Below are 22,305 nucleotides of genomic sequence, written 5' to 3' on the forward strand. Positions count from 1 at the left end.
CATTCTTTAGAATATAATTTTCACTTGAATATATATTTATAAAATAATTATATATTATCCATTATTTATATATATTATGTTATGTTCATCACATATGTTTGAGCACTTTTGTTTTATACTTTCTGTTTAGAATTTAAAATGTGAATAATTCATTATTTTGGTTATATTGTAATTAATTATCGAGGGCATTCCTTTGTTTAATTAAAAATCTTCGTACGCTATTTGCGTATAATGTATGTCGTCATTAGCATGCGTTAATAAGAAGCACAGTATGTGTAAGCTGTAATCGTGTCTTATGTGTGTTTTTGGCTGCGCAGGTGTAGAGGACAGCATGCAGGAGATTATTGGCCACATCACTGAAGGAGTGTGTAGACCACTTAAGGTGATGGAATTGGGTTCATGTGCTGTACATGGGCGCTACATCTGCAGTTTAATCCGTTCATTTTCCACTCTTTTGTATGGTGTTTCTTTCAGGCTGGTTGTGTGGAATTCAGCAGTTTGCACACAAAATTCCCTGTGCTGCATTTATGCTTAAAAGTCACTCAAACTGGGGAGTAAACCTTATAAACCGAGATCAAGTACAAAACAAAGCAATGCTACATAAGAAAATGATAAGAAAAAGGAGAAGAAGAAACTGTAACCAAAAACAAAACAAAACAAAAAAAAGTCATGTTTTCACTGCTACTGAACACCATGTTTTTATATCATTGTTTGAATTTTTGTGTCAGTTTAGCTCTTAGAAAATTGTGCATTTCAGATGGTTGTTACTTTCAAAGCCTAAAAGCCTTTAGAGGTCTCATTGTGAAGTATGGAGCCTTCAGAGGCAGTAGGATATAGACACGATGACTCCAGAACACAAGTTATTATTCTTTTTTTAATCAAGGATGTGAGGTTTTTCAGTGAGCAGACGTGTGTTTTAATTTTTTGGAAGGACTCTCTAGTGTGAGCATGCTGTTACAGTCAGAGGTAAAGGGAATTGTAGGGTTTTTGACAGGAAAGTCTTCGGGTGTTTGTGCAGTGCGAGTTCTCGGATACATAATAAGCAGAATGTCAAACTTATCACACTCTTTTCACTTCATTACATTTCTACAACCTTGGAAGCTTTTCTCTCTCCCATAATGCTCCTGGCTTCCTGTCTTTCATGCAGGTGAGGATTGAACAGGTGATAGTAGCAGAACCAGGAGCTGTGCTGCTCTACAAACTCTCTAACCTGCTCAAGTTCTACCACCATACCATCAGGTACAGGAGCCACTGATGCACAAACACTTAACCTGCTGGAACAGATAAGCTCACTCTGTTTCATTCTCTTTTACTGTCAGTGGGATCATCGGCACAAGTGTTGCGTCTTTATTGATTACTATAGAGGAGATGCAGGTTCTTAGTAAGAAGATGTTCTTCAACAGCCTCAGTCTTCATGCTAGCCGGCTTATGGACAAGGTAAATAAACTGTCATTAATTAGAGCTTGTTTATAATCATGTTTTCTCATTTTATGCATAATATCATAGTAACTGTTTGGTACAGCAAGCGGAAAAATCTTCGTTTGATTTCTGTGGTAAAATAAGAAGGATGATGGAGTCTAAAATTTTTTTAGAACAAACCGACTTTATATGATATGTACTGAAATGCAGGTTTAATAATTTGAGAATATTCGGTACTGGTATTAGGCTTTTTAATGTTTTGTGCAGGAGTCATGTAAGGAATCATTATAATTTGTGGTGTGCAGTTACAAGAAAGTAATCAAGAAAACATACGGAATGTTATGAAGCACTAACATCAGAGACTCCGATGGAGACTCATATTAACAGTTATAACTTTGTTAAATGCCAAATCATTTGGTAAATTCACTTATTATTAGCCTTATTTTAATGTTTCAAGTCCCTTTTTATTAGTTTCTTATTAGAGAATCAATAAAAAGACTTATAAACACCAAAAATAAACACATTCAATAGAAACCTTTGATTTATTGTGCACTTGTAATTACTGTTATTTTATGTTATTGAAAACGAATCAGAATCTTCTAACCAATCGGAATCGGTTATTTCATTAATGTGCATTATCACGAAAGCTTTATTTAATCCTATACATTTTTCTATGTAGATCAATTAAAATAAAAAAAAAAATAATAATGTATCATTAAAAGATATTAATATACAGCCATATATATATATATCTGGGTGTTGTATGAACAAAAAAGTGTAGGCAAACTAGAATACAGCAGGTAAAATCTGAATCAGAGCTCAAGGCTACAAAAGATCTGTAGTATCCACCTTATCTGTTATTTGCTAAATCTTTGAGGTCAATAACCTCAGAAGAACGTGTACCGTGTAAACAGCAGGGCCACACGCCTCAGCTTAAACGAATACACCAGGCAACAAAACAGCGCACCTCACACCAGCGCCTCTTAAATTACCACCAAAATATCAGCGAACACGGTCGGACTTCCTCGTTAGGCCGTTTCATCGACAGGTCGATCAATTGAAACAGCAAGGTGGTCTCGCCACTCTACAGAGAGAATCGTCACCTTAGCAGCACACTAATTGAATAAGCTCAGGCTCAGGGAGGTTACATATCAGGGGCCAGTGGCAGGTGCCAGGAACGCTGGCCAGAGCTAATAAGCTCCATTAGATGCTTCAGAGAAGGCAGGGGCTGGCTGGCAGGGAGAGATGGATAGAATAGCTCAGTTTTTATTAGTAAGCACTGGAGGGGTTCATCGCACTCTCTCATGTTAGGCAGATATCAAGTGTGTGAAGAGGGCAAGTGGCATTTAGTAAAAACGACACCGTCATATTTAATAGAATGTATTTACTGTATATAAAGAGTACTGATAATAATCAAATGATGTCAATTTTTTTATCCATGGAAATTGGAATACGTCATCTTTCATTTTAAAATGCAAAGAAATTGTAAACAACATTTTTTTCTTTGCAATAACTGCAATTGAACCAAATAAGAGTAACGTCAAAATGTTTAGTATGTACTTGTTATCTACGTAAAGGGAGCAAATATCAGTTTTACTGCAAGGCTTGTTAGTAGGATAATTGTTTAAAATGCTTGATCAGATTAAAATGATTAATCTGTGAAGAATTAAACCACCACCATGGAACTACTTACTTCCTATTAACAGGTGTTAAATATTTAATGTTTTCTCTCTCATTCTCGTGTGCGTGTGTGTGTGTTCAGGTGGAGCTGCCCCCTCCTGACCTGGGCCCCACAGCATCTCTTACCCAGACACTGTCTCTCCTCAGGGAAGTGCTTGCATCACATGACTCCTCCGTTCTCCCTCTAGATGCCCGGCAGGCAGACTTCGCTCAGGTTAAAAACACACTGAAAATGTCACAGCCTTGGACGCAGCTTACTAATACGTATTCTTTTTTAAGTCTTTCATGCACTGTTGTTTCTCATGGGAATGTTGCTCTTTTAGGACTAAAACAGTAACATTGTTGTAGGACCCTAAATGGGCTATCCCTGACCCCGAACTCAACAATCTTTACACTACAAGACCAATCTGCTGTTTATAGACTATTTCAGCAGTAGAATTATAAAGGCTTCACCACAAGTCGTAAACCTCTCATCATCCTGCTTCATAACAGAAGGCCAGATTGCAACAAGCTAAAAGTGGCGAGAGCTTGCAGAGCTGTGGTGTGAGCTTTTACAGGCAGGAAACAATTACAGTAAACATAACTTGATGGACATGGTTTAAAAAAAAAAGTGGAGCGGGAAAGAAAATCACAGCCAATCTAAGGCCTTGTTTGTGAGACAGGGTAGAATTTTTCGAACACATGTGAATGACTGGTACCTTTAGGAGCTGCTTTAATAATTTCCACAACTTAGGAAGACTGTTTAAAATACATAATGGTTTAAAGTATAGGATTTTTCTACACCAAAGTGTACAGTGTAACACCACACTAAGTAGCAGTACAGTGACCCAAAATGCACAAGGCAACATCATTCTTTGTACAGTATGGATGTATTCTTAAAGATCTGATGGTCTTTGCTGTTCTCAGGTGTTATCGTGCATCCTAGACCCCCTGCTGCAGCTCTGCACCGTGTCGGCCAGCAACCTGGGCACAGCGGACATGGCCACCTACATGGTGAACTCTTTATACATGATGAAAACCACTCTGGCGCTCTTTGAGTTCACAGACAAACGGCTAGAAATGCTCGAGTTCCAGGTATACTATCTCCACTGTATGTGTAAATCATCTGATTTCATTAACAAGTTTATACATAGGCAGTATAAAAGTTCAATTCTAGTGTAAATACAAATATTATATTTGGAGATAATGCATTGTAAATGAACACAAATGCAGATGGAAGCAAGATTTTAACAAATGGAGGTTTTTTTTTATTTTGTTTTAGAAAGCTGCCTATAAATCTTTGTTTATAGACTTGTTATTAACAAGAGCAAGTCTAATGTACTTAACTGGTTAGTATTTCTAGTTAGACAGTACACGACTAAAGATGCAAACACACGTAATGATGTATATAAGCTCTGTCAGTGTGACATTACCTGTGTGAAAGCTGTTTTCATGAAGCCCTTAATCTCTGGCTGTAACACAGCTGTTAACAGATAGGAAGTTTCATGCGTGTAAATGTTTATTTTTTTTTTCTTTGTCTAATGTCGTGTTAATTAGATCGAGGCTCATTTAGACACTCTGATCAATGAGCAGGCGTCTTATGTACTGACACGAGCAGGGCTTGGTTACATATACAACTGCGTACAACAGCACAGCACCGAGCAGGTAAGTGAACCTTTACTGCTCATCCCATTTAAATGTTATTGCGGCTAAACTTAAACTGGTATATATTCTTATTTATATGCACGTTTCTAAATAAATAAATAAAAAAGTGGGACGGAAATCGTTACAGACTTTATTACAGAGTTCAAAACCAGTATTCACTGCAGTATTTTTCTGTACAGTAACATTTACAATCCGAAAGTACACTAAGGGTTTAACTGGTTTTGTGGATTTGTTGTATGATCTGAAGTTGCAAAAAAGTTGCATAGATAAGATTACATCATGAATCTTAAGAAACGCATAACCTTCAGATTTCATCTACTGTCTATAAAAAAGCAATATTTTATTTTGTATATTATTATTCCCTTTTTTTTCTCCCCTATTTCACTTCACCTCTTTGAATAAAAGTGCACCTCCATGAAAGATGAATGTTAAAATAATAATTTTGATAACTACTGCCAGTGCATTGGCTTACTATCAGACATGATAGGAATAATTTCTTAAGGATAAACCTAAGCCATAGCCCTTTTGTTGGAAATTCAATTTATCATTCATTTATTTCCAAGAACAGGTGTGTGTGTGTGTGTATATATATATATATATATATAGATATATAGATATATATGTGTGTTTGTGTGTTTGTGTGTGTGTGTGTGTGTGTGTGTGTGTGTGTGTATATACACAGTACATTTTCATATGAATTAAAGTCTAACATCCACTGCATTAAACCTGCTCCTGTGCTTATCAATCTCGTAAACCGTGCCTGCTTTTATTCTCAGTAATGTTTCTTTATAATGGTTTCTTTATCATTTCCAAATGATCAGTCAGTGCTGCGACTAAAAAGCAGTATGTTTATAAAAAAAAAAAAAATCCCATCTTGTTTTTTTCAGGTAGACCCTAGAGAGATGAATAGAGAAGGCTTAAAAGCTTTTTTTGCAGTGTGTGTTGCAGTAAAGCTTTTCTCTGCCTCATTATATTTAAAGCTCACTTTATGGCCATCATATTGTGTATAATCAGTGCGCTGTCAACTGGAGCTCGTCCCACTCACTCGAGGCTCGTGTTGGTTTTTTTTTTTTCCTTTCCCTGTCTGTTTTACAGGAATAGTCACTTTTGTTAAAATAGACTCTTGTTACACCTTGTTCCCATGGATACACTGTGGTAAAGCTATTATTATTAATAGATCTGAAAGAACCATATTCATCTCAAGTTTTAAGTCTTCAGGAAATGACCTGAGATTGTAAAGGCTGGAAGGAAAGAGAAATAAATGACCTTATGCACTCATTTATCATACATCTATAAACACAGTCACATTTCCCCTCTTGCTCTATCTGGATGCAGTGATGGAGTTTGTTGTTTGTTTGTTTGTTTGTTTATAATTGCAGCCACACACACACACAGTGATTGATTTCTCAGTCAGTAAACTATTGAAACACCTATTTCATATATTCATCCAAAAAAACTGAGCAAAAAATGTAGAAGTATTAATAGAATTCCTGACTTTGCAGTGTGGTTGTACCGACCATAGGCCAGGTATGAGTATTATGTTAGATAAGATGAACACTTTCACCAATAATCAACAATGAGAATCTACCGATACTTACAGAATAGCATATCGTCAATAAATTAAGAATAAACATGACACGGAATTCTGTTATAGGAAAAGAATCAAAAATGTGGTGCTGTGATGCAGCAGGATGTGATGTTGAGCTATTGTTTACCACCCGAAGTTGATCAGTGTCCTATATAACCATTTTTTAAACTGTTTTATTTATTATTTTCCTTATTCTGTATAATGCACCCCTGGTGTTTACACAGCGTCATTTGCACCTTCTATTATTTGGCCATATTCAGTATATACTGTAGGCTATTTGTTCTCTGCGCCATGACAGCAAAGTTGAATCACATTGAATCTAAACCTAAATTGAATCTAAGAATGGCAACTCTTATAGATTTATTTTGTTTAAAAATAAAACATATTACATGCTTGTAATCGACTTGTAGTTACCATGTAAAATATTTATTGATTTATATAGTGTATCTATTATAATAGCTATGAGTTGTTATTATTATTATTAATATTATTATTATTATTATTACCACCGAATAACCAAGCAGTGCCTCCAACGTCCTCCATCCTTAGGCTTTCCACCTGTAGAAATTTGATTGGATCATCTTTATATCTGAGTGTTAATAAATGCTGGCACTGGAGGCTCCCTCCTTACATGAAGAAACGACTCCTTACAGCACTCCTTAAAACCTCCCCTTATCACCAGTTACTTTATTAGGTACAGTAACGTGTTTTTAGAAAGATTGTATTATTAGGTTAGATTATACAGAGCTTTTGTGAAGATACATATAAAACTCTGCTAAACAGCTGTTAAAGCTGCTGTTCCACAAGATTATCCAACATCATCTGAACAATAAGATAAAAGAACTCAGCAGCACTGAACTAACTCAGAATAAGTCTGATTGGGAAACAAAAACGAAAAAACACTCATTTTCATTCAGAAGCATTCAGGAAGGTAGATAAAGATGTTGGCAACGCTGTTGGAATGTTGCTGTTGGCCTACCTTTGTTCTTTCCTAATTTAAAGAATGCAGGCAGGAACAAACTAGGAACTATTTTGTTAGTCACATGATTCATCCATGTTTGGCATTTTAATTCCACGTTCAGTATCTTGGCTGCACCAAGTTCATCATTACAGAACTAAAAGTGAAGTAAAAGTGTTGTTAGCGAGATATTCTTGAAAATCTGAGTGGAACAAAAGCATTAGGCAAAAGAAAAAAGAGAGAGAGAAAGTGGCCTTGGCACAGTCGGGCAGTCTGGTTGTTCCCTTGCCAGTCCTCTGCCCACTCCCCCCATGAGAGGCTGCAGGGTGACTAACTCTCTCAAGACACCTGCTGTCCACGAGTGCAGAACACAACTGTCTCGCCTCCTGCTTCAGAGGCTTCTCTGTCAACACTTGGCATTAATTACTGGTGCCTCCCGTTCTCTATTACTCAGACTTCTAAGAACAAAAATGTTCTGTGAATCTGGCTGGAAAAAGTTGTTTCATCAGAATCTATTTTTCAGACATTTAACTGTAGGCGATTTAACAGAAGGTGCTATTTCTTTACAAGCCTTACACTATCTGACCATATATCTGTGGTGCACTAGCATTTTTTGATTTAGGGTTTATTTTTAATTTTTTTTTATTTTTTACAAAATGTCAGTAATCAGTCTGTTCTACTCTTGTTAGGCTTTTTGGTCAGCTGTAGCTTTGTGAATCCTTGTGGTCAGACTGCTTGCTGATGAGTGATGTGTTTGGTCGATGTTCAGACAGCAGAGAAAATCTGATTTATTTCTCAGATTTAATGAAGGATGTTATATAATGTAATGTTACTTTTGGTACCAAGTTACCAATCCCCATTGGTGCGTTTGGATTATAGACACATTTACCCTTGTAAGCCACTTTGGTTGTCATAGTAACAAAGTGGTGTGAGGCAGTGGAAGCTAGGTGACTATATGTAGAACACGGGAGCGTAAACATCCCAGAGGTGATTTTTATTCCATTGAACATATGAACGTAGTGACAATCCAATTGTAATACAGATGGTTTCAGTTCTAAAATCCGATTGGCTCGTTCAAAGCCTATGTAAAATATTATATTTATATATAAGATATATAATATATATTTATAGAAACTGCACCACAGAAATTTAATTCTGCGTTAATGTACTAGGTTTTAAACCATACAACAGTTCCACTCAAGCTGTTACTTAACCTTCAGTGTTTCCTGTTAAGAGACAGAATTGTTTATAAAGTTTATTATTTTAAAAATATTCAAATGCTGAAACACATTTTAACAGACATCTCTACATGTGTCGCTTGGTAGACAATGGCTTATATTTTCAGTCTGGTTTTTCTAAAGGGGTCTTAATGTCATTCAGGGAGTTTTTTTTCCTACCACTGTCTTCTTTGGCTTTCTCATTAGCAATTTAACTATATCTGAATTTCTGTATCGCTGCCATGTGAGTGTTGATTGTAATCAATATAAAATTGCAAGCTATACAAATCATTAATAGAAATGGGATTGAACTAACAAAACTAAAAGTCCCTGTTTCTCTTTTTTGTCTCCTTGATGGCTATAGGATAATTGTTTCTCTAAATTGTCGGGTGTGGGTGGGTGCGTGTGTGTGGGGTGTGTGTGTGATGAGTTGTGCCCTGAGACCCTTGGGATAGACCCCAGGCTCCACATCTAACTATGTAAGATAAGCAGTTCAGAAGATGGATAGTTGGATGTTTTTTGTTCCTTTTGGGTTTTTTCCCCAAATATTAGACACTAAGAACAGCATTCACTGAATGCCCTGAAGAAAACATAAAATCTGACATGACTGGTCAGATGTAATCTTATCATCAAATCGAATTCAAGCCACATTTTGATGTGGTTTCAAATCTAATTCATTTATTCAGACTGCAGAAAATCGTTTATGCTCAAATCAGATCAATGCCTCTCTCTCTCTCTCTCTCTCTCTCTCTCTCTCTCTCTCTCTCTCTCTCTCTCTCTCTTTCTCTTTTTCTACCTTTCTCTCTCTCTCTTTCTCTCAGGGTCCTCTATCCAACCTCTCAAATATGGACAGTTCATCTCTGAAGGCAGCCATGGTGGGTCTGATACAAACATATCACATCATTATCCTCTCACTGCATTATAATTATAACACAATATGTAGCTGTGTCAAGTTATAAAGTTCTTTATTTAAAAATGCTATTAAAGAAAAAGTCTCATGATCCAGAGAGAAAAATTCAACCATTTAAAAAAAAATGTCCAAACTGCTTTTTATCTTTTTCCATGAGTATCAGTAAATGCTGTTAAAGTTAGACCTACAGTCGTGTCTGGAACGTGTATTCTTATTTTATGTAGACTTGACCCTATCTTTACGCACAGGTCCAGTTTGATCGCTACTTGTCGTCTCCTGACACCTTCGTGATGCCTCAATTCAACTTTCTCCTCAGTGCAGCTATCAAGTGAGACTTTCCTTCTTCCTACACCACAATACACAGACTTTTCCATTTCTGAATGTCTGCAGTTTTAGCAGTGTAGTTTAATTTTTGTACCGTTTTCAGCATTGAACTGATCGGCTCCTTGGACGGAAAGCGATTAATGTTCACTAATAGCAGTGCCTAAGGTTGTACACCTGGATAAATGTTTTTTAGTATAAAACCACATCATTGGTTAATGGGCAGACTTTTTTCATTCATGTCCAAGCAGAACACAACATCAACATTAACATTAAAAGTGTTACACTCTCACAGGTTTTAAAAGACAACAAACCTCAGTCCAGTACAAAAGCTTGTGGAATTACTTAGAACAGCACTTCAAACGTTAAAAGTTTGGCCAGAAACTGCAGCTAAATTATACCCAATGAGTGGAACTGGCAACTAAAACAGACAGGAAATACTCTGACACTGCTAGCATGCCTTCCTAACAGTATTGGTACTGTTTATTACGGTAAGGGTAATAGTTCCAAATAAAATGACGCGTCCCAAATAATTCCTCTAATTTTCTCTAAAAATCGTGGTCCATTGACTTTGCAAGTGTCTGAGTATTCCCAAGCGATACTTATCGTCTCTATTGGTTCAATTTTGCCATTTTAGTTTTTAATACATTTATCAATTCTGCTTCAGTAATGTCCAACTGATTGGTTTGTTCCACATCTAGTTCTTGAACTACGTCCTCCAGTAGACGACCTCTGCCCTACAAATACGTCTTAATATTGACACAAAGCACAAAAATGAATTTGGTCAACAATTAATTAGCCAGATTTCTACTTATTTACTTTTATCCAGGCAGACTGTTTATTAGCATTGTTCAGTATAGTGCTGGTATTGGTACATGCAACTCCTTTTTCTTTTCTCTTTTTTTTTTTTTTTTTTTTTTTTTGATGCAAGGTTTTCTGTTGGTGTTATACATAAGATGATTCCCATTATAGACACCAAATAGTCTGGTAACCAAGAGAGACTGTATGTGCATCTGTTCCGCCTCCCCACTCGCCTTCACTGCACGAGTATGCTTTTAGCATGAGTGTGGTGTTGCTCTTTCAGGGAGAAAAAGAGAGACTCTCTGAGTCACATTGTTACTGGGAAATGTAGCAGGGCCGAGGAGCACTCAGTGTGCCTCAGGTTAATGTTCTCTATTAATGGAAATGGAATCGTGGATGGGCTAACCACAGCTAATTATCCCCTGGTCCATTTCTCTCTCTCCCTCTCTCTCTCTCTCTCTCTCTCTCTCTCTCTCTCTCTCTCTCTCTCTCTCTCCTTGTAGAAGCACAGAGTCTCGCTCGCCTACACATAACCACTACATGGCTTTTTTAAAGAGTTAACTAGAGGTGGATTGTTTATTCCAAATCCAGGGAAAAACAAGAGCATTATGCATTTCAGTTTTTTACATTCCCAAACTTTAGAAATTGCTCTTAGTAATGTACTTTTCAGTTGCTCATTTCTCTTAAAGCCTGCAGGATTTTATTAGCAGCTAAGCTCTCGAGGAGCTGCAGGTGGCACTGTTAGACTTTTCTGCTAAGTGTGCGTCAGCGCTCAATTGAACACACTATATGTGTGCTTATTCAACCAGCCGCGTCAATCAGTCCATGTTGTTTACAGTTAGCACAGTTGGTACATGGTGCATCACCTACTGCAACCTTTACACTCACCTATGATTGGCCTCATGTACTGAGGGGAGATTAACACATAGTGTTATCTTTCTGCCAAATCTCAGTGTGCTTTAGAAAAAAAAGGGTGAACAATCAAAGGTAGATTTTATAATTCCATGCAATATAATTCACTACACTTTAAGAATCGATTCAACTCTTTTTCTCTATGATGTGAGGGAGTATCAGATTGCATAACAATTCACAGGGACGTTTCACCACCGACGTTAACTACTGAATGATGGAGTAGGAATAAAAAAGCACGATTCATCCAGTGGTATGAATCTAACGCACATTCACAGCAAAAGGTGTCGAGTTTTATGTAAAAATGTGGATAAAAATGTGTGTAAGTTTCTCTCGCCTTGCCGGTTAGCTAATATTTAAAGATTAAATCAGGTTTAATAACAATTTTAAGGTTTAGAAACAAATTTAACAAAGTGAAAATACAACTGATTTGGGCAAGAGAACCATTTGCATGTCATTTGAAAATTTCAACAAGCACTTAGAAGGTCAAATTGAAAAGGTGAGTAGTAAAGAGTGACTTTTTTGTCTTGCAAATGTACTTGAGTATGAGGACAAGTATTTAAATAATTAAAGTGCAAATAGTAAATCTAGGACTTCAGTGTGAGAAAAGTACAATTGCTCAAATGTTTTCCAGCCTTGGATGTTTCAGGGGCTGTGGTGCCCATTAAATTTAAAAAGAAGGAAGTGAGAATGCACTAAGTGTGTACTTGGAGTGTGCTGTGCCACATTTAACTATAGAAAGCTGTGCTGATTAGTGTAACATTGTATTTCAGGAACCATTGCTACTTCTTTAACATTGACCTGCCATTTATAGCACTAATGCTACAGTAGGTGGTGATGATGTAAAAAGTGATGAACATTTAGTAAAACTGACAGCGGATTATTGATTTGTTGTTTCCAGAGAGCAGATCTTTAAGCAGTCTACAGAACTGGTGCTTCGTGCGTATGGAGAGGTGTACATCGCCGTAACCAATCCAGCTAATGGCTATAGAGAACCTGAGAACGTGTTACACAGATCCCCTCAGCAGGTACAGACCCTGCTGTCCTGAGCCCCGGCATACATGCATGTGCGCTCGCTCTCTCCCTCTCTCTCTCTCACACACACACAAACGGATATCCAGAGGACCAGGTACCATATGTTGGCCAGGCTGCTATACGAGACGTATGAGGTAGATTCTGGGATGGGGTGTGACCTTGTGTATGTGTGTGTATATACGTGTGTGTGTGTGTGTGTTTGGACTTTTAAGCCACTGAGTGTCCTTCCACTTTTACCCCCACACTGTTGTGGGTAAAACACTTTGTCTGAGGGAGAGACAACAACTCACGCTGAGGGAAAACAAAAGAAAAAAGAATAAAATGTTCCTCTCAACGTGAGCGAAGATTCCTGCCAGGAAACGTGAAAGAAAAAGCTTTAGATCCTTTTCACACTACGAATGAGCTAATACACACAAATGTAATTTGTATTAAATATTATATGCAAAAACATTTTATGGCTTTTATTTGTGTATAAATACACACACACACACACACACACACACACACACACACACACACACACACACACCAGTTCTGTAACCAGAAACAGTTCTGCCTTTCATCTCATTAATTAAACTGCATTAAAATGCATCCAAATATGCACACTGGTGTCTTGATGTATTTTTTTCCCTCCATCGGATCTTTTCAAAGAGACAGTTAAATGAAATTTTGTGGCTGACCAGCCAGGGCAGCGACCACTAGCATAGATTCTCTCACATAATGGTGCTTTTGTCATGATCGCTAGTCATGCCTGATTGCTAGTCACGCCATCCTTTAATTACAGGCAAAATGCCTGCCAGGCCTCATTCGACATCTATATTTAGCTGATGAAAAGCAGAGTAGAAAAAAAAGACTGTTACACTCTGACTAATAATAGAAGTTTGTGTTAATGTTTTTTGCTAAGTGGAAGAAGGCCAAGTGTAAAACCCTGGCAGAGATGCAAGACAAGAGGGGCAATGGGTGCACCAGATGACTACAGGGAAGCAGTTGAGGACATACAATACTGTATAGCATCTCATGTGGAGTTAATGTTGGGAAAGAAAGTCACATGGCTGTGGTACAGGGACTCTCCCCTTATGCCTGCAGTTTGTAGAGCTCTAGCAAGATTCACATGCCTTGCAATTTAGCTCCAGGCTCAATCAAAAAACCACAGTCAAGCAAAAGTCAAGGAAAGTACAAGTGTTGCTGAATGTGGTGTTTTTCAGCAAAACGGGGCAACACAGTTTGTTTTATTGCACCGTTATTCCATGCGGCAGTAACAAATACGCCAGATCTGATCAAGTTACTGTAAAAATCAAACCTTTCTCAAAATTAGCTGTCATATTTTCTCTCGTTTGGCCTATATATAAGAGAATGTTGTTACTTTTCCACTGGTTGCCAGATATCACTCTGGTATTACCCCCTGATATTAAGTTACAACCCTTGTCATGTTATTTAAGCTGGCTCTGAGTTGAAGGCGATGATGTCATTTGGTTGTCCCCACTAAACTCCACTCAGCACACTAATCTTGGCAAGCACACCAAGTGCTCTGGAATGCTGTACAATCCGTCTGAGAGAGGCACATTTATACGGGATGTTTATTTTTAAGTTAATTGTTACACATTCACATTCGTTTTAGGCAAAGGTATTCAATTAGAATGAAGGGATTTATTCATTTCAATTTTTTTTTTTTTTAACAAACATTCAAATAAGCAACGAATAAGAGGAAATATCACCAGCTGTTACCTTTTTCATAATTAACCATTAACAGGTAGTTTATGGCTAATACATTTAAAATGCCTTAAATGTAAAAGTTGTAAGTAAGACAATTTAAGATAGTTGTGATTTGTTTCACACTGGCACCTCACGTAACCTTGTTTAACATACAAGACATATCCATTTTGTTTTTGATATACTGAGACGCAACTCGTATGTCTTTGTCTGTTAGTTGCCCCAAGTACTTTAGTCTGCACTTTATGGCTAATAGAATGTGGAAATTCTTTTATGGACAATTCTTAATTTCAATTCTCAATTCTCAATTAATCTCAGTTCTTATTTGAGCATTCTTAAAGTCAGGGATTGATGTCAAATGAGAAGGTCTGGTTTGCAGTCTGTACTTTCCAGAGCTCAGGCCACTGGAGTTCTTCCACATCAACCTTGTCTTTGTTCACAGGGGCATTGTCGTGCTGTGTGGGCCTTTGAGTTCCTCTCAGTTCTTAGGGTAATAAGCCACAACTGAGGATCTGCTACAGAAGCTGGCTGAAGATTTGTTACTGAAGGTCCATGTTAAATAAACCTAGAGTCTTGAACTTATCATTTAACAACTTTGATCGGCTTTGCCAGGGTATATTTTCAGGTACTTTGCTGGGTGTTCATTTTGAAGGCTTTCGAGCTCCTCCATTTATTGCAGAGTTTGTGTTCATTTCTGTAAACAGAAAGTCTCCTGTGGAGACTGGACAAGGTGCACGTGTTGATGCCGCCTTCAGACGGCGATTTAGCTAAACTTAATTGCACTCACATTTATTGATTTGTAACAGATTTGTCATTTATGTACAGGCATGTTATTGACCTTTCCTAGAGCTTTATCAATGATGATCAAGGGCACAACATATGAGGAACTGATTCATCCTCACAGCAAAAGCTTCATTGTTCCAAGTGTGTTTTAAATATTTTATTAAACAATATGTATAGAAATTCTATTGCCAAAAGACTTACAGAAAACCATCTAGAACATTAAAAATCATGTTAATGACAGTAATTCATCGCTTATTACATCATGCTGTGTACTTCCCTGAGGTAAAAAGAATACTTCTAAAATGACATGACACTTGATACTTGAGTATTTATTGTCATTATTTAAATGAGTTCAATCTGCAATCAGATCCTGTGTTCATTTTGTTTATCCACATGGCCATTTTTTATACCAGTGTTTGAGTACCTGTCTTGCACGAGAGACACTTAACCTTAACCTAAGTTTGTTGTAAAAGCAACGACCTTTAGGAGCTTGGATCACTTTTGTGCAGATTTCCAGTGTGTAAATGTAAAAATCTATGGGGTGCTCAAGCTTTCAATGGAAATAGTTTTTAATTATTTTGTTTGGATAAATTAAGTAAAATAACCAACGGTTTTAATACAGAGTATTACATGTTACTACAACAGACTCAAATCCACACAGGACTAAAGGAAATTTTATTAAAGATAAGCTGCTGGTATGAAGCATTAGCATCCATAGCTACTCCTTATTGTAAAGAGGAATCATGGTTGTTGTGCTGTGCATAATATAAGTTACGGGAATGTGCCTGTGCCGACGTGCAGTGAAGCACGGATCTGTGCTTAGCCTGCGATGCGGCCATTTAGCACGCGTTACACACTAAGCTAGCTGATGTGCGACAGGTGGTCAGCCACATAAACAGGTGTACGAGGCACCATTAGGGTCACCACTTACACAAACACAGGTGACGCATTCATGTGCCCATCCAGCCATCCATCCAACCATCCATTCATTCATTTCCCCACCCCATCGCTCTTAGTTAACTAGTGCGGAAACGTCCTGTGTTCACCCTTTGACCTACTGTGTGTGATAAAACAGATGTGGGCAGGATTTTTTTTTTGCTGATGTCTGCAGTTGCTTATTACAGTTGAGGATGCCTTTCAGGTTTCTGAAGCTGCGGATCCGAGTAGACATAACATAGTAAATGCATAGTGATACACGGTTTATTTGTGTGTATATATAGTCAGATATCAGAATATCTGTCTGTAGATTCTAATTGATTTTCATAGATTAGAGTGTCAAATGTGACTACCTGTCACAAAAAAGAAAGGAAGACACAATCTAGCAGAAAGCCTTCACAAAAGAATGGAGATAATTATACCAATCAGGGAGGATTAAATCAACAATGGGATTGTTCATAGAGCACATATGGGTGTGACAGTTGAGGTGTCAACAGACGTTTGACCAAATAGTGTTCATATGTAACTAACATTTTTATATCGTCTTTGTACCTAATGATGCCATTTGTGTTCGAATATTTTACCAACAATGAGATATAAGCAAAGAGCAACAAGCAATAAGCTAGGCATACAACCTCAGTTCTCACCTGTTCTCATGTGTATAGAGAATTTAAGCAATGTACAGTGAAACATGGCTGCTAGCTGCTGTTAGATATTGTTTTAAAAACTAAACGTGCTATCTGTGATTTGGTTGGTTGTTTTTTTTAAACCAATCTTAACAAGACAGCTACTATTTGGGGAGGGTGAAGGCCAACACATGCTTCCTTTCTATGACACTTAACATACATGTAACAAAATCTGCCCTCCTCATCCATGAGCTCATAGACAACCACAATTGGTTAGTGTCACTGTGACTCACAGGGGGAAGAGAGTATAGCCATCTTTCTAGTGAATTTCTCTTGGATTTTTTTTTTTTTTTTATGGACTATTGCCAGGATTAGGTCTTTTGATTTCCAGACAATAAGGTTTTCTGTTGTGCCACCCAGGAGTCTCAAGATTTAATTTAAAAATGCATGCTACTGACTATTACCTGACAGAACAGGAAATGGTACGCCAATCAACCAGCTCTGAACATTAACCAGCACCTTCATGTGCTGAAGATGACCTTAGTGAAGAGTGTGTATAAGACATTTTTGTCCATGTTTCTTTTTCACATCTGTCATCCTCTGGAAAGGGAAACTCAGTCACAATCAAAGCAAACCTACATTTTTAACATTACTGTAAAGAATAGATGGCATTCTTCTGTTCTCGCTTATACTGTACTTTCTTTGTGAAAACGTCTGAACACTTTTTTCTGCTGGAATTCACCACGACAGGCAAATACTTAGACACCTATTGTGTGGTTAATCTTGGCGCCTCAGTCTCAGCATTAATCCGCTCATAATAAAAGCAGCAGTTATGTGAGTTAACTCTCACATTCTGGTATCTGCGTGCCACAAGTAATATGGGGACGTCATTGTTCCTGTTCCCAAAATCTGTATACAGTCCTACGTTTACTGGCAACTTCCATGCATATTACAGTGCGGTAAAGGAGTTTGAAATCTGCCTGTTGTTGCAGGTATTATGGCAGACAAAAGGCGAGAAGTCCCTGTACAGACCATTTACTAACAACAGCATGGAAGTCAATTATAATATAAAAGAATTCCTAAAGTTTGTAAGATATCCAGGTATCTGAGAACATGTCTTTTGGTTTGCTGAGACTTTGACACAAAGCTTATTGAGTTGGGCTTAAATAAAGATGTTCAACCAACATAATGCAACAGTATATTAACATAAAGGAACTTAAAATAAATAAATAAATAAGACTGATGTAACTAGAAGCTAAAAGAGAGTGAAAAAGATTATCTAATGTGATATAAAGCGCTAGGACACAGTGTCCCCACGTCAGGGATCATGAATAAGGATTAGGTGTTATAGGTCTGATAAAGCCTAGCTCTTTTTGACTTCCCTGTTTAAATATTCATTGCTCTGTCAAAGCGCCAGATGCTTGGGACCGAACCAGCGTGAAAGTCCAATGAAAACACTATGTGCGTAGTAGCTGTCTTGATAGTAATTTGACACCCTGTAATATTTTTTTGGACATCATATCAAGTAAGCGTTCATTTATATTGCGATTATTAGTGAAGTATCAAACGATTCCTCCCGAATTGCACGCTCAGTTCTGGAGTGAGCACCGCTGCTTACTACTAGTCATTATGTGTAGTGTGACATCTGGGAGAGTTGTTATTCCATTAGGCAGGAATGATTCAGTGGTCATACACATATTTACACAAATTTGTTGCCCTTTTAGTGCTCGCCTTCATAGTATTTTTGCACTTTTAATGAGGTCACTGTGCCAATCCAGAGAAAACATAATATATATAGGCTTTGTGGTTTAGGGGAAAAAACACTAACCAAGAAAGATGAAACTTTAGAATAAGTGACACAAACATTACAGGTCTTGTTATAACTATAAGTTTTGTTCTGGATTTAATGGAAAGTCTGAGCACATCCAGAACATCATCATCTCAGCTTTTTCTCAATCCTCAATCAAGGGTTTTGACACTCCATGTTTTATTATGTGTTATAAAGTGTTCTAATTGTATATTACTATCATAGTTGTCAGAATGTCAGAACCCACAGGCAGAGCTTTGCTGAATTATTTGACTATTTCAGCTGAGAACATCATAGTCATCCAAATATTTTTTTAATGAACAGCCAACAGCCAAAGATGATCATGCTTCCTACTGTTTATTTCATAGTTTTATTTATTTATTTGTGGATAGATTCCAATTTTCACTTGCATACTTCCGCAATATGTATTATAAAGATTTCTGATATTAACACGATACCTTTATCTCCACCTAGCTAACTAAATTAGAAGATGAAGACTTTCTTTGTCAAATATACATTACAGCACAGTGAAATTCTTTCTTCATATATCCCAACTTTGGAGGTTGGGGTCAGAGAGCAGGGTAGGCTGTGATACAGCACCACTGGAGCAGAGAGGGTTAACGACCTTGCCCAAGGGTCGCAGCTTGGCAGTGCTGGGGGTTGAACCCTGATCCTACAAGCAACAACCCAGAGCCTTAACCACTTGAGCCACCACTGCCCTACATACAATATATCATAAATGTAATTTTCAAGCATTAATCGACAAGAACGGGGTTACGTCTCTAGTCTTTTTAAAGGAAATTTTGAAGTCACTGATGTTTTTGGGTGAAAAACAACTTAATAAAGATTCAAAGGATTCAGAACTAGGCAATTATAAATCATATTATTAATAATAATGATAGCAAGGTTTTGCCAATAATAACCTATGCAGAAGCAAAGGAATGAAATTTTGCGGTCTCGGTCCTCTAGTCTCGCTTGTCCGACATGGACTGCTGACAGCTTGAGCAATAACCTTATGCACTGGAGCAAATCGAAAAACCCTTTACAGTGTCCCAAAATGCTTGTACAGTATTGTATGTGTCAGCGGTGCCCTATTGTGCAAGCCCTATTCCTCCTGACCCTGTAGAAATGTGTTTGCTTTGCTAATGTGAACAATTTGTCCAGGTTCCTGGAACATAAACAGAAACCGGTTACATAATTTCCAAATAGTGGCAGTGCGATCTGCTCTTGGACGCATTTTGGTTGTATTGTTTTGGTTGTTGTTGATGTTATTGTTGTGGAGTAGTGTTGTGCTTTGATGCAGTTGGAAATGTTAATATTCAATACAGAAAAAAGTCCACGTAAGCGGATTGGCCCGATTACATCCACACATATCACCCGAGGTGTGACAACACCACTGGGCAGATTTGGTGTTTTCATTCATGAGTTCATGTCTGGCTGTGTTAACTGCAGCTTGGGTGGCACTGTCAGACCGCTCTGCTCACTTATCATCATAAGTGTGTCCCATGGAGCAGTAAAACTTCTAGTCCCGAGACACTGATATCATCACGGCTGAAACTTTTCATTCATGAAGCACTGCTATTGTGTTTCAGGTTATATGGTACTGACAAATTTACACTGACTCCATTTTTAACTAGGGTTCTCACTGTTGACTTTATTAGGAACACCTGTACACCTGCTCAGTTATGTATTTACCTGATCAGCCAATCATGTGTTAGCAGCAGAATGCAACTAATCATGCAGAGACATCTCAAGAACTTAGATAATGTCCATATCGAACATCAGGATGCAGGAAAAAAAATTGTGATATTTATGAAAATCTCTTGGATAGGCTGATTTGGGTATTTCAGAAACTGCTGGACTAGAGATTTACACAGAATGGTGCACAAAAAAATGTCCTGTAAGTAGGTCTGCAGGCTGGAACACCTTGTTGTTGGGAGAGGTCCAAGAAGAATGAGCAGACTGATTTGAGCTGACAGGAAGTCTATGATAGCTCTAATAATCACTCTTTACATCCACGGTAAGCAGAAAAGCATCTCAAATTGTATAACACATCAAGCTTTGAGATGGATGAGCTACAACATCAGGTTCTCCTCCTGTCAGCCAAGACCATCTATCTATCTATCTATCTATCTATCTATCTATCTATCTATCTATCTATCTATCTATCTATCTATCTATCTATCTATCTATCTATCTATCTATCTATCTATCTATACATTGACAGTCATTGACTGGTATTGACCTACTAAATTACAAAAAAATTGCAAATCTGCATGCATCATGATGTAAACAGGAATGATCAAAATAATAAATGTTGAAATAGTCTGATATAGCTGAAGGTGACTTTTACAAGACTCTTACAAATGTTAATAAATTATATCTCCTTACACAAAATTTCACTATATCTATGGTTATACATTTGTCTGTGTTAAATAAAAACTTACAAATTCATTAGTCTTTGCTTAATAATGCATTTTTAAAATATGTTCATTAGCATTAGAACAATAGCATCCTCCATAGAAGTCTCAGAGGATGAGCTTATTCAGCAGAACTTTTTTTGTGTGCGCGCTTGTATTTCTATACTTCTAGGTCTGCAGAGTGCATCCAAACTTCATCCTGAGAGACAGAGTTTAAATTCAGTCTCCATACTCCAGGTCCTGGTGCATAGAAATTAGCTGATCAAAGTTAGTGCATGGTGGTATGATGTCTCCCAAAGTCACAGTGAGGAGTCCTGATTGCCCTGTTTCAATGCCTCTCATGCACTCAAGGTCAGTAAACAAACACAGAAGAGATGGCCTGTGCATACTGATCTGTTAGAGTGGTTTGGCACAAGAGGTGTTTATTGTTTTTCTGGCATCCACGTCGCAGGAGAAATATGGAGCGGAGAATACCACTATGTCCATCTGCTATTTTAATATTCAGAGCATCATCACACAACTGGCATTTAAATTGTGTTAATTATGTCCAGGTATATTTAGCTAACACATTTTGGGTCAAATGAAAAAAAAAATCAGACTGCGCTTTCAATCTTCCACATCTAAATGTGATTATTTTGCCTTTATGATTAAGGGCCACTTAAAGTGTCAATTTATAACTGACAGATTCTTCACTTTTCATAGGGTTTGAGTAAAGTTGTCTGTTTGTGTCACCTAAACCACAGCACTGTTAAATAAACTCGAATCAGGTCCACAGTTCTGCCAATAGTTTTGCCTGTAGCATTAATGATATTAATGCATTCATACTAATACATGATAATTTGATCAGTAACATCTCATTCACAGGTACTTGTATAGAGGACGGTCAACGGCTAAGAAAAAGCAGATTAACAACAACATGCCAAGAATGCTAACTGTAAATCCATTGATATGGGCTGGCAAGGGATACACTGTTTATAGTCATAACAGGAACACTAGGTTCACTAGGCTACATGACACATTAACCTAAAACTTTTCAGGGTAGTTTATTTATTTAGTTTTTATATATTTTTATATAACATCATCATCATATTATACTTACCTGTACAATACTTACCTGGCAAGGGCAATACCATGATCAAGGAGGTGGTTTGCCCAAAGCGAGGCTCGGCCATTGCACTCGGGCTGTGCTGACCTTTGCGAATTCCCCAAATGCGGGAATCTCGACTGCATAATTTCTGATAGTGGGGGACTGCGTTCGCGCTTACTTCTGGATGTAACACTTCAAAAATGCTTTAACTTTACATGGCATGATACAAAAAACATCATATTGCTTTCATTAGCTTGCATGTTTTTTTCTACCTTCATACAAACCTGTTGAGACAGCAACATGTTCCGTCAAATGAACACCATCAGACACATGCACTGTCTTTGACTCTTACACTGTACCAGCATATCTAACTAAACACTGTTGTAAACACAACACAGCTGAGCTGGGAATTGAAGATAGTCCACAGAGGGAGGACGCTGGTGGACGTGGTGCT

The 22,305-nt window shown here is 37.6% G+C and overlaps 1 protein-coding gene and 1 non-coding gene across 2 annotated transcripts in view; both read left to right on the plus strand.

The window, feature by feature from the left end:
- The window catches only part of cog6 (component of oligomeric golgi complex 6), a 34,923-nt gene extending 21,991 nt beyond the window's left edge, over positions 1-12,932 (plus strand). Inside the window, exons 11-19 of the mRNA XM_027147788.2 lie at positions 318-382; positions 1,148-1,239; positions 1,320-1,437; positions 3,182-3,313; positions 4,006-4,173; positions 4,636-4,743; positions 9,328-9,381; positions 9,665-9,744; positions 12,349-12,932. Coding sequence (XP_027003589.1) covers positions 318-382; positions 1,148-1,239; positions 1,320-1,437; positions 3,182-3,313; positions 4,006-4,173; positions 4,636-4,743; positions 9,328-9,381; positions 9,665-9,744; positions 12,349-12,496 — 965 coding nt within the window. The 3' untranslated portion in view covers positions 12,497-12,932. The remainder of the gene's footprint in view (positions 1-317; positions 383-1,147; positions 1,240-1,319; positions 1,438-3,181; positions 3,314-4,005; positions 4,174-4,635; positions 4,744-9,327; positions 9,382-9,664; positions 9,745-12,348) is intronic.
- An 8,938-nt stretch (positions 12,933-21,870) lies between these two features.
- LOC113643774 lies at positions 21,871-22,034 on the plus strand. The gene has a single exon (XR_003440864.1). It is a non-coding gene; the product is annotated as a U1 spliceosomal RNA (small nuclear RNA).
- The last annotated feature ends 271 nt before the right edge of the window (positions 22,035-22,305 follow it).

Source organism: Tachysurus fulvidraco, chromosome 11, assembly GCF_022655615.1.
Source record: "Tachysurus fulvidraco isolate hzauxx_2018 chromosome 11, HZAU_PFXX_2.0, whole genome shotgun sequence".
NCBI lineage: Eukaryota > Metazoa > Chordata > Actinopteri > Siluriformes > Bagridae > Tachysurus > Tachysurus fulvidraco.